The following is a 17,986-nucleotide window of genomic DNA, read 5'->3' as shown; positions in this document are numbered from 1 at the left end:
GATTCCTTTGGAGACTTCTTGCAACAAAGCGCTAATGTTGATGTCTTTTCCCCATAGGGGCCGGGGTTCAGAATGCCGGAGATATGGCGCCGACCCAAAGTGAAACGTGCAGTTCCAGTAAAGATCTGGTAAATCCTAGATGAGCGCTCAGGTAATGTTTTTGCATCCGCTCATCTAATGTCTTTCTTTTTTCCCCATAGGGGCCGGGGTCCGGAAAATGCTTGGAAGCAGCAAGACCCGAAATGAAATGGGAATGACCCAACAGGTAAGTCTTAGAAGGAAACTGAGCTTTTCCTATTCCCTTCCTTCTCTCACTTATTATTCTTGTCTTTTTCTCTAGGCTCTGGGAAGTGGCTGTGTATCCGGATGATCGCTGCTGAAGATGGAGGAACCCAGGAAAGGTGAGTGAAATGCAGCGCTGCAGCGATCGTAACGAAATGCTTTTAAAAATGATGTCTTCCCTTTCAGGATCGTCGGTGATGTCTCCGTGGTTCAGATTAGCTGGTAGGTCTCTTATCTCCCTTTGCAGGTGACCCAGGATGCTGACAGGCGTCGCTGAAGTCCAGATGCAGGAGCTAACACGGTGAGCGTCAAGCTGCGAGGAGCAGAAAAACGCGAATCGTGAGTTGCTGATCGGGTGTGGTTTAAATAGCTTTGGAAGTTCCAAGTGTGTATCCTTCCTCCGATCAGGTATGTATCCTTCCCCGACCACACCCGGGTGGAAAGTAGTCCCACAGGTAAAGTAGTTCCTATTCAGGCCTCAAGAGGGCCTGGATGTGGCAGCATGGTCTGCATCAGGTAAGTACACATTAAAACACTTGAACACATGTCTAGCTTTATGAGCCTGGCGCCTAAAGCGCCAGGACAGAGGTCCAACATGAGCCTGGCGCCTAAGGCGCCAGGACTGCGTCCAAAGGGCCCCAGCTTGGGCCTGTTGGCACTCCCCTGGGGGAAATGATGCCTGCCTCTGGGGATGCTGGGTCGGACCTGGCTCCTTGGAGGTAGGCATCATGACAGATGGGCCCAGTAACCAGGAAATTGCAAGAGGAAAAAGTCCCTTATAAATGGATGTTTCCCAATGACCTGATATTCCCATGGGACGGAAGCAACAAAGGGTGACAACCTGCGACAAAGAATTGGCAGTACTAGGGCTGGAATCAGAGGAGAGATCCAGGGAAAACCGCCATCGAGAACATAAGCCCTGGGAATAGACCAGGGTACATGGGAAAAGAGGAGAGAAGCTGAAAGGCCCCCGACCTAGAAAATGAAAGGGAAGAGCTTCAGGGCGACAGCGGGACTCACTCGGACATACGAATGACCAATAGTCCTGATCCGACAATATGGTGACTCGGCGGGGAGGAGAAGAGGCACCACTTAGAATTGCGCAGGTTAAGTAATGTAGGGGCCCGGGTGAAACATGGGTCGGTGCCCACAAATTGGGAAGAGTCCACAGATACAGAGTCAGACCTGGGGGGGCAGGAGGAACTGCAACCACAAAGACAAAAGGATGAAAGGAGATGGTCTCAGAAGGCGCACAGCAGAAAGGGGGGGGGGCAGGGACAGGACAGCTCAATGGGGAAACCACTAGTAATACTCTCACATAATGTGAGGGGTCTGAACACCAATAAAACGTAAGGTGGTCCAAAATCAGATTAAGAAACATAACACAGATATATTCCTACTACAGGAGAGGCACATAAGGAAGGAAGACAAACACAAAATACAATTCCTGCAATACATGCAACTGCATCAGGCAAACGCAAGCATTAAGACGGCAGGAGTAATGATAGGCCTAAGGAACACGCTGGGCGCAAAAGTATTGTATACACTAGTGGACCGGAACGGGAGATACATATTTATTCAGGCACAGACAGGACAGAGAGCCCTCACTATTGGAACCATATATGCTCCCAATACAGGCCAAGATCTATTTCTTAAACCAGTCCTGGAGAAACTAGAACAATGTGTAAGCAGGGAACTAATACTCACAGGGTATTTTAATATGACCTAGGATCCAGAGATGGATAGGAGTGGGGAGAATACCTGTAAGGGCGTACACCCCTCAGAGCCACTTCAACACAAAATGGAGGGGTTGGCGCTAAAGGATCTATGGAAGGCTAAGAAGGGGAAGGAAAGGGGGTATACAGGCTTCTTGCATGTACATCAGACATATTCAAGAATAGATTACACATGGGGGATCCCCCGGACACTAGAGACACTCAGAGACATAGAACTTGGCCCGATAGGTCCATCGCATAATGCCCTGATGATAATTTCCCTAAGGGATCTAAAACCAAAAAGCCCTCTCTGGTCATGGCAGCTCCCAAGCGAAGTACTGAGGGATCCGGTAATGTGAAAAAAGGTGAGGGATAAGATACAGTAATATTTTGCCATGAACGATATAGCAGGGCTCCGATGATGAATGTATGGGATGCCTTCAAACAGTGCTGAGGGGGGAATTCATTTCTTTAAAAGCCCAATGGCAAAAAGAAGGGAACAGGTTAGAGAAAGACCTCGAGGAAGCATTGGCGCAGGCTCAAAATATTTTGGTAGGACAGAAATCTAAAGGGAACTACATTAAAGTGAAAAAGGCACAGAGACAGCTACGGCTCCTCAACACAAATAAGGCGGAAAGCGCCCTGCTACAGCTGAAACAAAGGTATTATGTGAGCGCCAACAAAGCAGGTAAAATGCTTGCCAGGCTCCTGAAACAGCAGAAAGGGCAGCGGCATATAGAGAGAATAAAGTTAGCAAGCTGGGAGTTGACGACTGAGTCGGCAGAGATGGCCAAGGCCTTCGAAGCATACCCTGACGTCACAAAGATACAGGCGTTCCTGGGGAATATAGAGCTGCCAATGATGATAGCAGGAGAGAGGGAGTACCTCGACCAGGAAATAGAAAACAAAGCGGTGGAAAGGGCGATAAAGTACCTGCCGAACAATAAAGCACGGGGCCAAACGGCTATGTTGGAGAATTCTATAAAGCCTACTGTAATGAGGTTATGGGTTTCTTAGAAAGGCTGTTCAACTCTTTTAGGGAAAGGGCAGTGGTAACGAATTACATGTCAGAAGCGAAAGTATTCCTATTTGGGAAGCCAAATAAAAACCTCACAAACTGTGGCTCGTATTGGCCCATTGCGCTTCTGAATATAGACGCCAACATTTATACAGGGATATTAAAGAGAGCAAAGGAGGTCCTCCTGGATATAATAGGGCAAGACCAAATCAGGATTAATCAAGGGGAGGCAAACGTGGGAAAACACCAGGAGGGTGATACATCTTGTGATACATCTTGTAGAGAAAATAGAAATGAAGCAGATACCGGCCACGATTATTGCACTAGATGCCGAGAAAGCTTTTGATAGGGTGGAGTGGCCTTATCCATTTCAGACAATTACTTGGTTGGGCTTCGGGACACGATACATTCAAATGGTTATAGCAAGCTATAGCCTGCCGCCCTCCCCCACGTTCCACCTGGCAATAAATGACCGAATCTCTGAAGCAGTATGCATAGAACGCGGAACGAGACAGGGGAGCCCACTGTATCCCCATCTATATGCCATATACTTAGAACTCCTGTTGGCGGTAATACAGCAGAACTGGGCTATTAAGGGGGTGCCCTTTGGAGAGGAAATGCATAAACGGGCAGCATATGCAGACGATATGCTGCTTACGTTAGTGGAATCGGAAAAGTAGATACCAGCCCTAGTTACAGTGCTTAAAGAACAAGGACGACTATCAGGCTTAAAAATAAATATGGGAAAGTCGGAGAGGTTAGAAATGGGACTCCCGGATGATACGGCCAGGCAGTAAAATATGTGCGCCCCTTTTAGGGTAGCTGAAGGCTGTCTAACATACTTCGGCATTATACTGTTGAGCAAGGTAGCCGCATTCTACAAAGAAAACTTTCCCGACATACTCAAACAAACACAGATAAACTTAGAGATAGCTGCCTGTACTTGCCAAATAGCCCCCAATGCAAATCTCATGGTTGGGACGCATAAACAGAAGATGGTGACCCTCCCAAGGATACTATACAGGTTCCATACACTGCCGATAATCATCCCCCCAATACATTCTTAAGAAGCTTAAATACACTAATCTTCAGATTTATCTGGCAGAATAAAGGTCTGAGAGTAGCGATGGACGTACTGAGGGCCCCTAGACACAGGGGTGGAATCAGACTCACTAGCATGTACCAGTACTGCAAAGCGGCGCAACTCGGTGGTTAGGGAATGGTTCACAGGATGAACGGATAAAATATGGGCACGCATGGATAGGGAGGTAGCGGGGATGCCCCTATCAGGCATGTTCTGACTAAAAGGGAATGATAGACCTCTGAATTCACGCCGGAGCTGGGTCCTACGTACAACGTGTGACATCTGGGACAGGAGACCCAAGAAGGGGCACCTATCATCAATACCATCCCCCTTCACCCCAATATTCGATAACCCCAACTTCACTCCGGGGATGACAAAATGGGCATTTAAAAAATTGAAGGAAAAGGGGTGTGTGAAGATCGGTGACATGCTAAAGGATGGGGAGGTAATGACATTTGTAAATTGCAAGGCACAAGTAGGAGTGGAAGATGAAGACAGATTTGAATACACCCAGCTCAGACACTGGCTGAGACAGAAGGACATTAGGCAACCCGCCACAATGCCATTACCGAAATGTATGATGTTCATCACTTTGCACTCGGGGGACAAACACCTGGTGGCAGACATATACAAACAACTACAAGAATAGACAGAAGACCCTGGCCATACCAAGCGGCTTGGGACAACATGCTAGGGAAAGCAATACCTAGGAGACAGTGGGAGGAGCTATGGAAGAACATCACTAAACTGACCAGGCCGCTCCAGCAGCGCAAGGCTTGGTATAAAATGATGCTACACCCCCAGTAAACTACACAAGATGTTCCGATCCACATCCGAGAAATGCTGAGGGGATGCAGCAGAGCAGGAGATTGGATGCACATATGGTGGGGCTGCCCAAAGATCAAAAGATTCTGGGAGGAGATCATGAACAGCCTGCAAGGAATAGTCCCAGAAGCCCTACCCTTGGCTCATGCAGAGACGATGATGGGGGCCTTGAACCTGGAACCAAGCATCACCTCGAAAACACAGAAAAGAGCACCGACAACGGCACTAATAGCCGATTGGAAGGTAATAGCCAAAGATTGGCGACAGAGCTCTGCACCGTCAATGATCAGCTCATATAGGACGCCCTGGGTCATAATGGTGATGGAGTGGTTGACATACAGGGCCTAAGGAGACGCAGACAGATTCCAAAAGGAATGGGGAGAGATGCTAACATTTCTGAAAAGTGACTGTGCAACAATGGTGCCCCCAAAACATAAGGGTACTGGACAAGAACTAATAAGGAGACTCATAAAGGAGGCCACCGGAGAGAAGAAGCAACTGTGACAAGAGACAAGGTGTGAACAGTGGTTCCACTTGGGGGGTGGGAAAGTAGGGGAAGTTGGGGTGTTTAATAAAAGCAAAAAATGAAATAGCTTGGTCGGATCATGATGTGTGTGTGCTGGTATTAGATTGGGGTCCCTCCACGTAGAGAACGCAGATGGATTTGCAATGACACCCTCTACAAAGACCAGATATTCAGGGAGAGCTTCTTATCTGAAGCGATAAGAAATTACTTTGCCGAGAATGACACAGGAGCGGTATCCCTGAATATTTTGTAGGAAGCGGCAAAAGCCACAATTCGTGGTGTTTTGATCTTGGAGGGAGCCAACAAAAAGAGGATAAGAGTGAAAAGGGAAATAGATCTCAAAGCCAAAATTATAAGCAAACTAGAACTCTGTGCCCATCCCATACATACTAAAAAGTTGGCACTCTTCGGAAGGAATTGAAAAACATTTGACAAGACAGGGCGCTAATGCAACTGAGATATTTAAAACAAAAATATTATGAAAAGGGTGACAAAGCACATACCATGTTGGCAGTGCGCCTAAGAAATCAAAGAGCAGAAAGAGCAGTCCCCAAAATCAAAGATGAAACAGGCGTAGATCGATTAGACCCTAGCTAAATTACGGAGCGCTTCTCCAGATTCTATTCCGTTCTACATACTGCGCAAGGTGAAGGCTCAGAAGATATTAAGTGATATTTATCAAAATGTCCCCGTGTTCCGCTAGCTTAAGCAAATCTAGATATGTTGATCAGTCCAATTTCAGCAGAGGAAGTACAGGCAGCTATCTCTCAGATGAAGGCAGGCTCCACGCAGGGACAAGATGGGTTTACTTCAGCCTTCCATAAAGCCTACAGTTCTCAACTGACCCCTTTTCTGGTAAAACTATACAACTATTATGGAAAATAGCCAAGCCCCACAGTCATTCACCGAGTCCCGTACCGTAATAATACCAAAAGAAGGCAAAGATGTCACGGAGTGTGCGTCATATCGCCCACTATCGCTTATAAAATGTGGACGCCAAGATTTGTGCGAGCTTTTTCACAGACTGACTAGCCCAGCCCAAATCTTACCGCAATTGGTCCACACTGACCAGGTAGGGTATGTAAGGGGGAGACGGGGGGCGGACAATGTCCATAAGACACTAGACCTCCTTGTGACTATAGATGACAAAGAGGACTGTCCTACGTTGATGACGGTGGAAACCAAAAAGGCATTTGACCATGTTGAATGGCCTTTACTGCACAGGGTTATTTGAGTGGGTAGGTCTGGGTCAACATTGGGTCTCAGGAGCTTTAGCATTATACAAGAATGCTAGGGCCAAGGTGGTGGTTAATGGATTTGCACCAGACCCCTTCAATCTGACGAGAGGCACGAGACAGGGCTTTCCTCTGTCGCCAGTTAGTACAAGCCATCAGAAGCAATGCCCAGATACACAGGATCATAAGAGGAGTGAGGTAGTATAAACTGACGTTATCCCACAATTAAATTTTAGCATAAATTACCCGACCATCAGTGTCAATAATGGCTTTTTTTGCTACATTGGGGGAATATGGGGTGCTGTCAGGATTCCAAGCAAACTTAAATAAAACCATAGCGCTACTGCTCAGAAAGAGCTCAGTCCTCCCGCCAAACTTGGTAAATGATTGGGGATTTCAACAGAATGTAGAAGAGCTGAGATACCTAGGTGTTGTGATTACGAAAAACTATTCAACGCAAATTATAGTCCCCTGTGGAACAACATTAAATCAAACCTAGAGAGGCGGTCCAAAATTGCGTTATTCCGGGCAGCAAGGTTCACCTCGAGTAAGATGACTATACTCCCCAGATTCCTATTTTTTTTTCAGAATCTCCCAGTAATTATCCCAGACACATTTCAGGCAGAGGTCAAGCGAACCCTTCTAGCATATCTGTGGGCCAATTCAAAACCTTGCATTTCATACACAACCTTGATTACACCAAAGGATAGAGGTATGTGTTTTCCACATACTATGTTTGAATACTAAAGGGCCTCTCAGTTTCGCATCCTTGCAGATCATCTCTGGGAAAACGTAGAGAAACAATGGGTCGTCCTGGAAAACATGTGGTTTACACGCGTAACCTTAGGCAAATGGCTGTGGGTCCCATGTCGAACAATGCCACGTAGGATCCGTGAGCACCCAGCCTTGGTGGTATTATGGTCCCTTTGGCGCCCCATGTGAATCTTGCAGGGAGTCACATCATGCACATCCCCTCTCAGTTGTATACAGGCTCCCCCTATAAGAGACCCGTTAATAGATGTGCCTCACTTTCAGCCTTAGTGAGAGCATGGCAAATGTGGAGGAAGGGCTCTTATATGACAAAAGAGGACTTGGAGGTTGTACAGCAGGGCACAGCGATAGCTCCTCTCCACTACTTACAGCTGAGAAGTGTGTTGCGGAATTCATGCTGGGGAGACATGCATGGGAGGCCTCTTACGGAGTTCGAGCGGGTTTTGAGTGAAAGGCGAGGTACAAGAGGATCAATAGCTCGACTGTATAGTGCTTTGCTTTATAGGGGTCACCTGAAGACATCAAGCACCCAAGCTAAGTGGGAGGAAGAGCTAGAGCTGCAGGGTCAGTTAGATGCAAGGTCAGTAGGATATAAGGCGGTATGGAGCACTTCTATATCCAAGCAGTATAAGATGCATAATGCTCGGCTGTTGATGAGATGGCATTTAACACCACAGCGGTTGCCGAAACTGTTCACGGGAGTCACGCCATACTGTTGGAGGGGTTGTGGGGAGCTATACTATTATTGGCATCAGTGGTGGGGTTGTATAAGTGTGCAGACATACTGGAAGGAAACCCTTGGGTGGATGCAGGCCATTGACGGGATTCAGAGACAACTAATCCCATTATTGGTTTTGTTTGGAATTGAATCGAAGTCCAAGGGTTCATATTCCATTCTCACATATGCCCAGAAATGTTCTATTGCCAGCCAGAGTGTGTTTAACCCTTAAATGGAAATGTAATAGGCTACCATCGAAAGGAAAGTGGTTAACAATGACCCACTCTCACATTGATATGATTTGGCTTCCCTTTTTGGAATATTACGCTGTGCATAAGATGGCGCAAAAGTAAGTGGGCGAAAGTACAGAAAGAGGGTACCCAAATAATGTAACAAGAATTGTTTGTGATGCTAACATATTAGAATCTTCCGGTGCGGCATGCAAGAATAACAAACCAAAGTAGACTGTGAAGATGACTCTTGTAATGAATAAATAGGTATTGGGTTGTGCAAACATGGATAAGGAACAGCTGTGTGACCTTAGTTCTTTCTGTTGGGAGGGGAGGTGGGAGCAGAGGGAATTGTTAAACTTAACATAGGCTACCGCCATCACAGAGCAATACTTGACAGAAGTAATGGAATGGTCCAGTCGCACTGTCAAGAGACTTTCTCTTAATGACAGTTTATGTTGTGTTCTCGAGCCACGTCAAAAGGGGAGAAGGGACAGTTTATCAAGTAAGATCAAAGGTCATTTACGGGAGTGTTTTAATTCTCTGAAATTGTGATGTGAACTTCAACAGGGCCAAAGCAGGCAGGCTAGGCTTCCCTAACATAGCCGCAAAGCTATGGAACGCCCTCCCCACATAAATCAGAGAAGAAAACTCCCTACTGGCCTTCCAAAAAAAACTCTAAACCTCACTCTTCATCTAACCCTTTGTATGCACTGCTCTTTTTTTTGCTGTCTGTACTTAAAAAATGCAAATGTCTTCTTACCCTGCAACTAAGAATGTTTTTGTCTGCAACAAGCGCCACGATGCCCACGGGCTGTTGCACGCTCTACAAAGGCGAATAAATAAACTTGTGACTGGTGGCATTTGTAAAACTATTGTAAAACCAATAAAGTACTGTTTTAAAAAAAAAAAAGTGGAGTGACCGCATTACTGAAAAAATCAGGGCTAGATCAGAAGGTCTATACCTATTATAGACCCATTACAAATGGGTTATTTCTTATGAAGGTGGTAGATAAAGTGGCCACCGCGCAACTGCAAGAACACCTGGAAAAGTCACATATCTTACACCCCTGACATACAGGTTTCAGGTCCCATCACGGCACAAAAAGTACTCTGTTGGACCTCCAGAGCGAAATGCTTAAAATTGTGGATAATAGCAAGATTGGCTGCTGTTACTTGATTTATCAGCAGCTTTCGATCTTGTGGACCAAAGTAGGTTATTAGATCGCTTGAAGAATATCACTGGCTGCTCTGAAAAGGCAGCCCTCTGGATCGAATCCTTCTTGCAAAATAGGATGTACAAAATCATCTGGGACGAAGCTCAATCAAAACATGAGGGGCTACAGTGTGGTGTGCCACCTGGTGCTTGCCTTTCACCAGCTCTTTTTAATATATTTTGTCGTTCACTATGATCTTCTTAACTCATTAGCAGTGAGATTTTCTAACTATGCCGACGATACCCAACTGATCATAAATATCAGTGGGAATTATGAAAAAGACTTGGGCCTCATTTCTAGGATTTACAATACCATTCAAAGATGGATGTCCAACAATGGTATGTGCCTTAACATAGCCAAAACTGAGCTTTTGATTTTTGATTCCGCCCAAGCGCGTGTACAACTGGATGACTCTTAAGCAGCTTTGGTATTCAGAACCAGCTAGTAAACACCATTTCAAAAGTCAAAACCTTGGGAGTTGTATTTGAGGCCTCATTAAAGTCAGAAGCCCAAATCCAACATACCATAAATAAGGCTCAAACCTTCCTGAGATTACTTAGACTGGTCAAACCTTTTGTATCAGAGGCCAATTGTACCACCATATTTAGGGCTTTGATTAAGCCAACTATTGATTATTGCAGTGCGCTACTGGCATGGGCTGTATACAAAGGCTCCACATTTTGCAGAATGATGCCATGCACATCATTAAAGGGGTCTCCCGAAGAGAACATATCACAGAGCATTGTAAAGGTCTGCACTGTGTCTCAGTAGCAGCCAGGATCTGTTTTAAAGTATCCACTGTTGTGCGTAAATGTCTTTACTGTCATGTTCAGGACTCTGTAAGGGTTATCTGCCCTAGGAGAGTAACTAGATCCAGCGACTTTGTTCGTTTGGCTATCCCGAAGAGTAGACGACTGAAGGGCCTGGTAAAATCGTTCAAGGCATAGGCGACACATCTGTGGAATAACCTCCCAAAAGATTTATCTGCAGAAAGAAATCATTTATCTTTCAGGAAACAATTGAAAACAGTAATTTTTGATTAGTGCCTCTGTTTTTGGGTTGTTTCTCCCTTTGTCTTCTGCGCCCTGATCCCTGCAGGCTCCCGGCACATTATTAATATAGAAAATAAATAAATAAAATAAAGATTAACAGAAGGATTTTTTTTTTAAAACAAGCTTCATTGGTTTTAATAAACACCAAAAGCAAAGAAACTTAATGAGTCAAAACGCTTTGCAAATACAAATCCAAACGCGCCTGACATACCACACTTTCATAAAAATTAAACCTCCCAACTTCCACCTTCGCCTCCCTCATGCCTCCGACCCCCTGTTGCTAGACTTGCTCCAATACCATCTCTTTATTCTTTAGTGCTGTGACTGGTCCATTTACTTTTGCGGTGGGGCGCCTGCACCGGCTCCCGAGCCGCGACTCCCAGTGGCAACAGTGTTTGTGTGAGTGTGATGAATGCTGTTAGCCCCACATTTGTATTCGAGGGGTCATCATGCACAGCCCTCTGCCAGACCAATGTCTCAACCTGCACCCACTTTTTGAGGTCCCACCACCAGTCCTCCAAGCGAGGGGCCCTCTCGGATTTCCAGTTCATTGCTATCCATCACTTGGCCAATATGAACGCCAGGGCATATTAGGCCCTTTGAAGCAAGAGACTTCTTATGAGAAGAGACTTGGACACAGAAGGCCCCGATAGTGAGAAAAGGAACTGTAAACTCGGCCCGGAGAAGCCAAGGCGTGTGCTGTGCTTGAGAGTCCTGCCTTGTCCCATGCTAAAAACGTGGGGACGGGAGACCCAGCCATAAAAACCTGACTTCTCATTTTGAGAACACTTCTTTCTTTCTCACAAACATTATCCTACACCATTTTGTAACATAGCAGAAAGGATAGGCAATAGGTTTCTGAGTATAGGCCCTTTTATTTGACTAGACTCCACTTGGAGAGTATTATTATTGTTTGATGGTCGTAGCTTGCTCCCAACTTAGGTTTAGGTTCAGAGTAGGCGTTTATCTCACCCATTTTACAGTTAAATAAACACACTTGAACTGTGATCTCTTGTGTCTGTCTTGCTTTGTTGCCATGCCTTCCTTACACCAATAAAACCAGGAGACAGCGGCTCAGCCTCGTTTCGCTGCTGATGCCATTATGAAAGGAAGACTAGCATTCAGCACTGCATAACTCATAACCACCGAGTTAACACTAATTTCCTGTCCTTTTACCAACCTTTTTCTCCAGCTGCCTGAGCCAAGTGGTTCCTCATTCCCTGGCTCATCTGCCGGCCTCTTTGCTCATTGCCTGCCCACCCGCCTGAACTCGTCTTGCCTTTGAGCCACATTCTCACCCTGCCGGACAGTTTACCACAAACCTGTCCTGGATCAACCTTTTTGCTCACTGGATCAGTTATTTGACGAAAGACCATCAGCACACTGCACTATTCATACAACATGGTAATCTGGTGTCCAGTAACACAGTCTTTTCTTATTCTACCACTTTAACCACTGGTGAAAGGTTTGTGGATACCATGGAGTATTCACAACACACCTGCACGGAATACAGGTGCGGCACTAGCATGAGACGCAGTGTAACACCTACACACATGAACACTCTTGATTTAACAGGAAAGTACCACAACACATAGGCACAACATTACTGAAGTGGGCATGCCACGTTAGGAGAAAAACAGCACAGATAGTCAACATTAGGGTCATTGAAATAAGGAGGAGACATTGAGCCTCATTACAAGGTTGGTGGTAAGGTAAAATCGATGCCGGTACGGTAATACTGGCATCATTTACCAGACCGGAACATTACGACCCACGATGCGGGTGTCACCGGCATCATCAGGGACCGGCTGCAACCGGACTACTCCATGCCGGTATGTGCGCACACACGCGGCAGCCGTGCTTGTGACACCGGCATGCTGCAAGGAAGAGCACATTACGAGTTGCACGGACATGTAATCACCGCCATAGACATGCCGGTAAGAACGGATACCATGATGCCCTTAACACCGGCATTGCGGTGCAGCTATTAATAGTAATCTGCTGTGTGGAAACCTGCCACAGGTGCACACAATCAGCACAGGTGGTGGCAATGGAGTCTGGCACAGCACAAAAGGAGCGCTCCCACACACCACACCACTCTCAAGTCCACAATGCTACCATTAGCAGTTGCAATCCTGGGGCTGGAGGACATGCCTGCACTGCTACTACTTGAACCAGAGAATGCAGCGGAGGCGCAAGAGGAGAAGGAGGGTGAGACAGGGCCCGCACATACCACCAGTGCAGGCACATGTACCCCGCAGGCAGCCACCAATCCCCCGCCAAAGGGCCAGTACATTTGACCTAACCCCTGCACAGATCCACACCCTGTACTGCCAGGACAGGGACACCATATGCACAATAGTGAACCTCATTCATGACGACGTGGTGAGCCTCATTAACACCCGGACAGCCACCCACCCCCCCCTTGCTGAAGGAAGTGTCTGTGCTACACTTCCTTGCCACAGACACCAGCACACAGTGGGGCAGCTTAGTGGCATTTCGCAACCATGTTTCTCCTGTGTGCTCAACCAGGTACTAGATGCCCTCCTGAAACAAGAAAGTTACCACATACATTTACCATGGACTGTGGAGGAGGTGAATGCAACCAAAATAGCATTCTATGCACTGGCAGACATGCCAAACATAATAGGTGCCCTAGACTGTACCCATGTGGAGCTGGTAGTCCGGCATTGCTGTGGAGGTAGTGTACCGCAACAGGAAGCTCTACCATTCCCTGAATGTCCAGCTGGTGTGAGATGCAAGCAGAATCCTAACATATTGCTGTTCAAGGTTCCCAGGCTCCACACATGATGCCATGGTGCTGCAACTCCACGCTTCCCCGCTACATGGCACGACACACTGCACAATGTACCTGACTGATGGGTAAGTACAACCAAAGGGCCATGAAGGGTGTCGATTAGGGGATCGGGGGGGACCACAAGCACAGGCACCCCGACTGCTGGCTGGGCCATGAGGGGTGTTGATTGGGTGGGGGGCAACCACAGCATCCTGGGCACCTAACACTGTGACCCCCATAAATTCGACAGAATGTGGGACACAGCCAGTGGATGCAGATGAGGAATGCCTACACAGCTGTACATACATGGAAGCAACATACACAGTGCCCACACCAGCAGATGCATCTATAACATCATCAGACATGAACCACACGTACCACAATGCACTACTCTGCAGTCACAATGCATGAAAGACATGAGCGCAACAAAGTGAATCAGAGGTCATGCAGCCATGTCTGAGATGATTCCAACCTCCACACAGGGGAATCTCTGTCACTGCACCCACCCCGCCGGTACACCGCAGACCACTATACCTGTCCAGGCACCTCAAGGGACACCTCAAAATGCAATGAGTCAAGCATGGAAACTATTGCAATCATCAATCAGTTACCTCCACTAACAAAAGATCGAGTGGTGCAGGACCCATCCACAGTACCTCAGTACCTCAGTCCCACCATACCAGTACACACCCAGCCACATCACAGAAACCTTACCCACCCCGGGCGGACCATACCACCAATGCCATTGTGTCTCTGTCATTTGGGGGAAAGCATTGATGGACATGTACATGGTGACATCAAGTAGTCGAAAGCATGATTAGCAAACCACTGTGTATCATGAAGCACATCAGACAAATGTGTCATGATGCACTGTACATGTATAGTGAATTTCCATTTGCAACACACCCATCAGATGTGAGTACATCATGGATCTTTTGACTTCATTTGTGTGAGCGCTGTATCTGATGGAAACGTCACTAAGACATGAACAGCACACATCCATCTGCCCCAACCATGGATCATCACTAAGTACACTTACCTGGTTCTCACTATAAGGAAATGTAAAGTGCAGTCAAGAACAATCTGTGGCATGTGACCACGGACACTGTACAGGCAGTGCACACAAGGAATGACCAAAATATTCACAAAGACACTCTCAATTGCTCCCATGCAGGTGATGCTGGCTATCCCCTGAATCCATGGCTCATGACCTCCACCAGGCAACCAGTCAACAGGCACGAAGAGGACTACAACTGTGCACATGCTCTTACTCGTGTCACGATTGAGCAGACTTTTGGGCTGTTGAAGGCCCAGTTTCGCTGGCTCAGCAGGTCGGGTGGGGCACTCATATACAGGCCTGTGAAGGTGGGCAAGATGGTGTTGGTATGTGCCATGCTGCAAAACATGTGCATCCGACGCAACGTACCCCTGCCCCTTGACATGGAGCTGATGCCACCTGAAGATGAGGATGAGAATGGGGAAGATGCTGCAAACCCCCCACGGCACAATGTGAATGAAGGACGTGCAGCACGGCAAGAATTGATTGCACAATACTTCTGATGGACTGGGAAACACAAGGCACTGGGCATGGGGAACACTGGGCACTGTAAAAAATGTAATTGACACACACTCAAGAAGCAATGTAAAGTCATGCGTTTTCCTTGCGCACACCAACTGCATTAATTCGATGTGAAATATGTACATTTAACATGCATCAATGTGCACCCGTATCCCAGAAAATTCACCACACTACCCCCACCCCAACAACCCCAAAACCACCACATCCAACACCCCCCACTGCAACTTCAATTCGACTCCCTCCTGCGATGCACATGCAAGTCTGGCTATCAACGCCCCCTTTTTGGAGGAGGGGGTTGAGGGTCTGTGCGGCGCAAACAGCGCAGTGACCGACGCACCGGGCTGGTCTGCGTGGAGCTTGCCGGGGTCGTGCTCGTGGATGGAGCAGGTTGCAAGTCTCTGTCTGCAGGTGGACGTTGTTGATGCTCGGCCTGCTGGCCAGCCTGTGTGTCCTCTTGGCTGAGGGGCTGTGTCGTGTTTGCTGTTGGACGCTTCTGTCCTGCCCTTGATGTTGAAGGCCCCTGGCTGGAGGCGGTGGCGGCGTCACCTCGGCTTTCTTGGGTGTTGGTGTGCGTTCTGACTCACTGCCTGATCCTGTGCCTGTAGGGGACAGTGAGGCAGGGCATCAGTCATCCTACATACATCGATGCTGGTACATTCCGGGTCCTCTGCATTCTCGTGGACATGTTGGAGGGGCAGGCATGGTGCTTATGGGAATTGTGGGGGGGTGCAGTGTTTGAGCATCCTTCTGGTGCAACCATGTTGTGCATGGTGTATGGTGGGTGGCTCAGGTGTGCAATTGGCAGTGGTGATGTGTGCACCGTGCCATGGGATGGCACAGTGGTCAGGCCTGCATCGGTACGGTGATGTATATGTGTGTGTTCGCATGCAGATGGTGCCTGTGTTGGCTATTGGGGACTCATGTGGGTTGTGTCAGTGGGGTTTGTTGGGTGTGTTCGTGGCAGGGACCTTGGTTTTGTAGGCGGTGACTTTAGGTGGGAGGTGATGCGGCATGTATTTGCTCACATTTTCTTGCCATTTGGACTTCGCCATTGAAGTTTGGGTTGAAGGTGTGTGTTGTGACCATTACGCTAAGGGTCACTCATCGGCCGATGTTGGGTCTCCCGTCTCGGCGTCACCCACGCCCTCAATTGACTCCATGTCCATCACCGTGCTGCACGTCTCCTCCCACGGTGCCAGCTTTATTTGGGATGTGCTCCTCTTCCTCCGGTGGCCAGCCCGTGGCTGCGATTGGCAGAGAGGATGTTGTAGACCCGCAGATCATCCCACTGCTTTCTGCAGTCACGTACATTGTGGGGTGTTGTCCCCACCGCAGAGACCTTTCATGCCACCAACTCCCACACAGCTTTCTTGCGCATTTTTGCTTCCCGGCGCAGGTCTCAGCAGAAAACGACATCTCTGTGTTCCACCAGGGTATCTGCTAGCATGTTGAGCTCCACATCGCAGAACCTTGGCTTTCCCCGACGCACTGTCTCTTGCCTCAAAGCCATGATCCTCTGCTTGCTTCCACATTGCTCAGTTCTCTGGTCCAGGTGCTGTTGGCCGAGTATTGGAATGGATTGCGTTTTTAAAGCTGGCCGCCAGTTTATTTCCAATTCCGGCGCAATGACATGGATTCGGATGCTGGTATTGGGGTGCCGGTACTTGCAGCATCGAGGATGCCGGTGTCTGCTGCATCGATGATGCCGCTATCAGGGGTTTGGAGTGGCCTTTCTGGCATGCCAGAATGCACGTGCACACGGACTCAGAATCTACCATATATTCCGGCAGCAGTGCTACACGGACACAGTTGCACCAGCATGCCGGTAATTTGCCAAATTATTACTGCCAAACTCGTAATGAGGCCCATTGTATTTTTAAGTAAACAGAGGTAGAGCTGAGAATGGAGTGATGGAACAAATGAGCGAAACACTGCAAGATACATCGGGAACATACGCCAATTAATAATTTTTTTAACATTATAGGAATGTTGAGGTATTGGAACACCATAGGCCACGACAACATATCACATTGCAATTAAACAAATATGTAGCACCATTGCATGTCGAGCGTTCAGAGCTGAATGAATCTAAGAGTAGGTTTACTGTGCTGAGGATTTACAAATTTAATTTGCAAACATTGTGTGCACTTACCTTTTTCATATGTAGGCAGGTTTTCTTGCAGTAGTTTACTTAGTTGGAAGCCATTTAAATGTAAGAAACGAAGCTGTTCCCGTACAGTTCTACTCCCTATTAAGGGAAATATTATATTTCCCACACTGCTTTTTGAAATTGGTAGCCCAAGACCTACTGCCAAAGTAGGAGAAACATCTGTCTGATGAACAATTTCCACAGCTTTCTGGGAATCTGGAGAAGAAAACAAACAGTGCAACTACATTTACTGTGTTCATTTTACAGAGAAGCAAACATGTACAATGGTCACACACTGAAAATGAATTGCTGCAGCTAGCTAACAGGTATGCCTGGACATAAAATCTAGTACCATAAAAGCCCTTTGTTCATATTAAGACAACTGCTGGGTGATTACTGTTTGAAATGCAGTGGCTGGAGAAATGACCTGAGGCTCAGTCTAGGTTAGCCATCATCCAAAAGCATGTGGTCTGGGTGCAAATCATGTATCTGCACACCCAAAGGGTAGTGAGGTGTACAAGAGCCCCCTTTTCAGGCATTTTGGACTGCTAAAGAAAAGCAGCGTCACCACGGTTGTCATGGCCAGTATGGTTGTTTTATCACTTTAAATAAAATTAATGTAAAATGCTTAAAGACTGTTCCTAGAAAACGAGACAGATAAAACCCATATTATAACCAAGTATTTTGTCAATTACAATTAACAATATAGTTACCTTATAGAATGTTTTTGATTCTTAATACAACATAAATTTCAATAATAATAGACAAAAGATAATGTTTACAATCTT

The 17,986-nt window shown here is 47.0% G+C and overlaps 1 protein-coding gene across 1 annotated transcript in view; it reads right to left on the bottom strand.

The window, feature by feature from the left end:
* PIGG (phosphatidylinositol glycan anchor biosynthesis class G (EMM blood group)) overlaps positions 1 to 17,986 on the bottom strand; it is a 1,567,692-nt gene that overhangs the window by 808,023 nt on the left and 741,683 nt on the right. Inside the window, exon 6 of the mRNA XM_069626359.1 lies at positions 17,202 to 17,414. Within this exon, the coding sequence (XP_069482460.1) occupies positions 17,202 to 17,414 (213 nt within the window). The remainder of the gene's footprint in view (positions 1 to 17,201; positions 17,415 to 17,986) is intronic.

This window comes from Ambystoma mexicanum, chromosome 6p (assembly GCF_040938575.1).
Source record: "Ambystoma mexicanum isolate Mex_15411 chromosome 6p, UKY_AmexF1_1, whole genome shotgun sequence".
In the NCBI taxonomy this organism is placed as follows: Eukaryota; Metazoa; Chordata; class Amphibia; order Caudata; family Ambystomatidae; genus Ambystoma; species Ambystoma mexicanum.
Note: the sequence above shows the minus strand (reverse complement) of the source record. Positions and strands in the feature narration are given on the sequence as shown.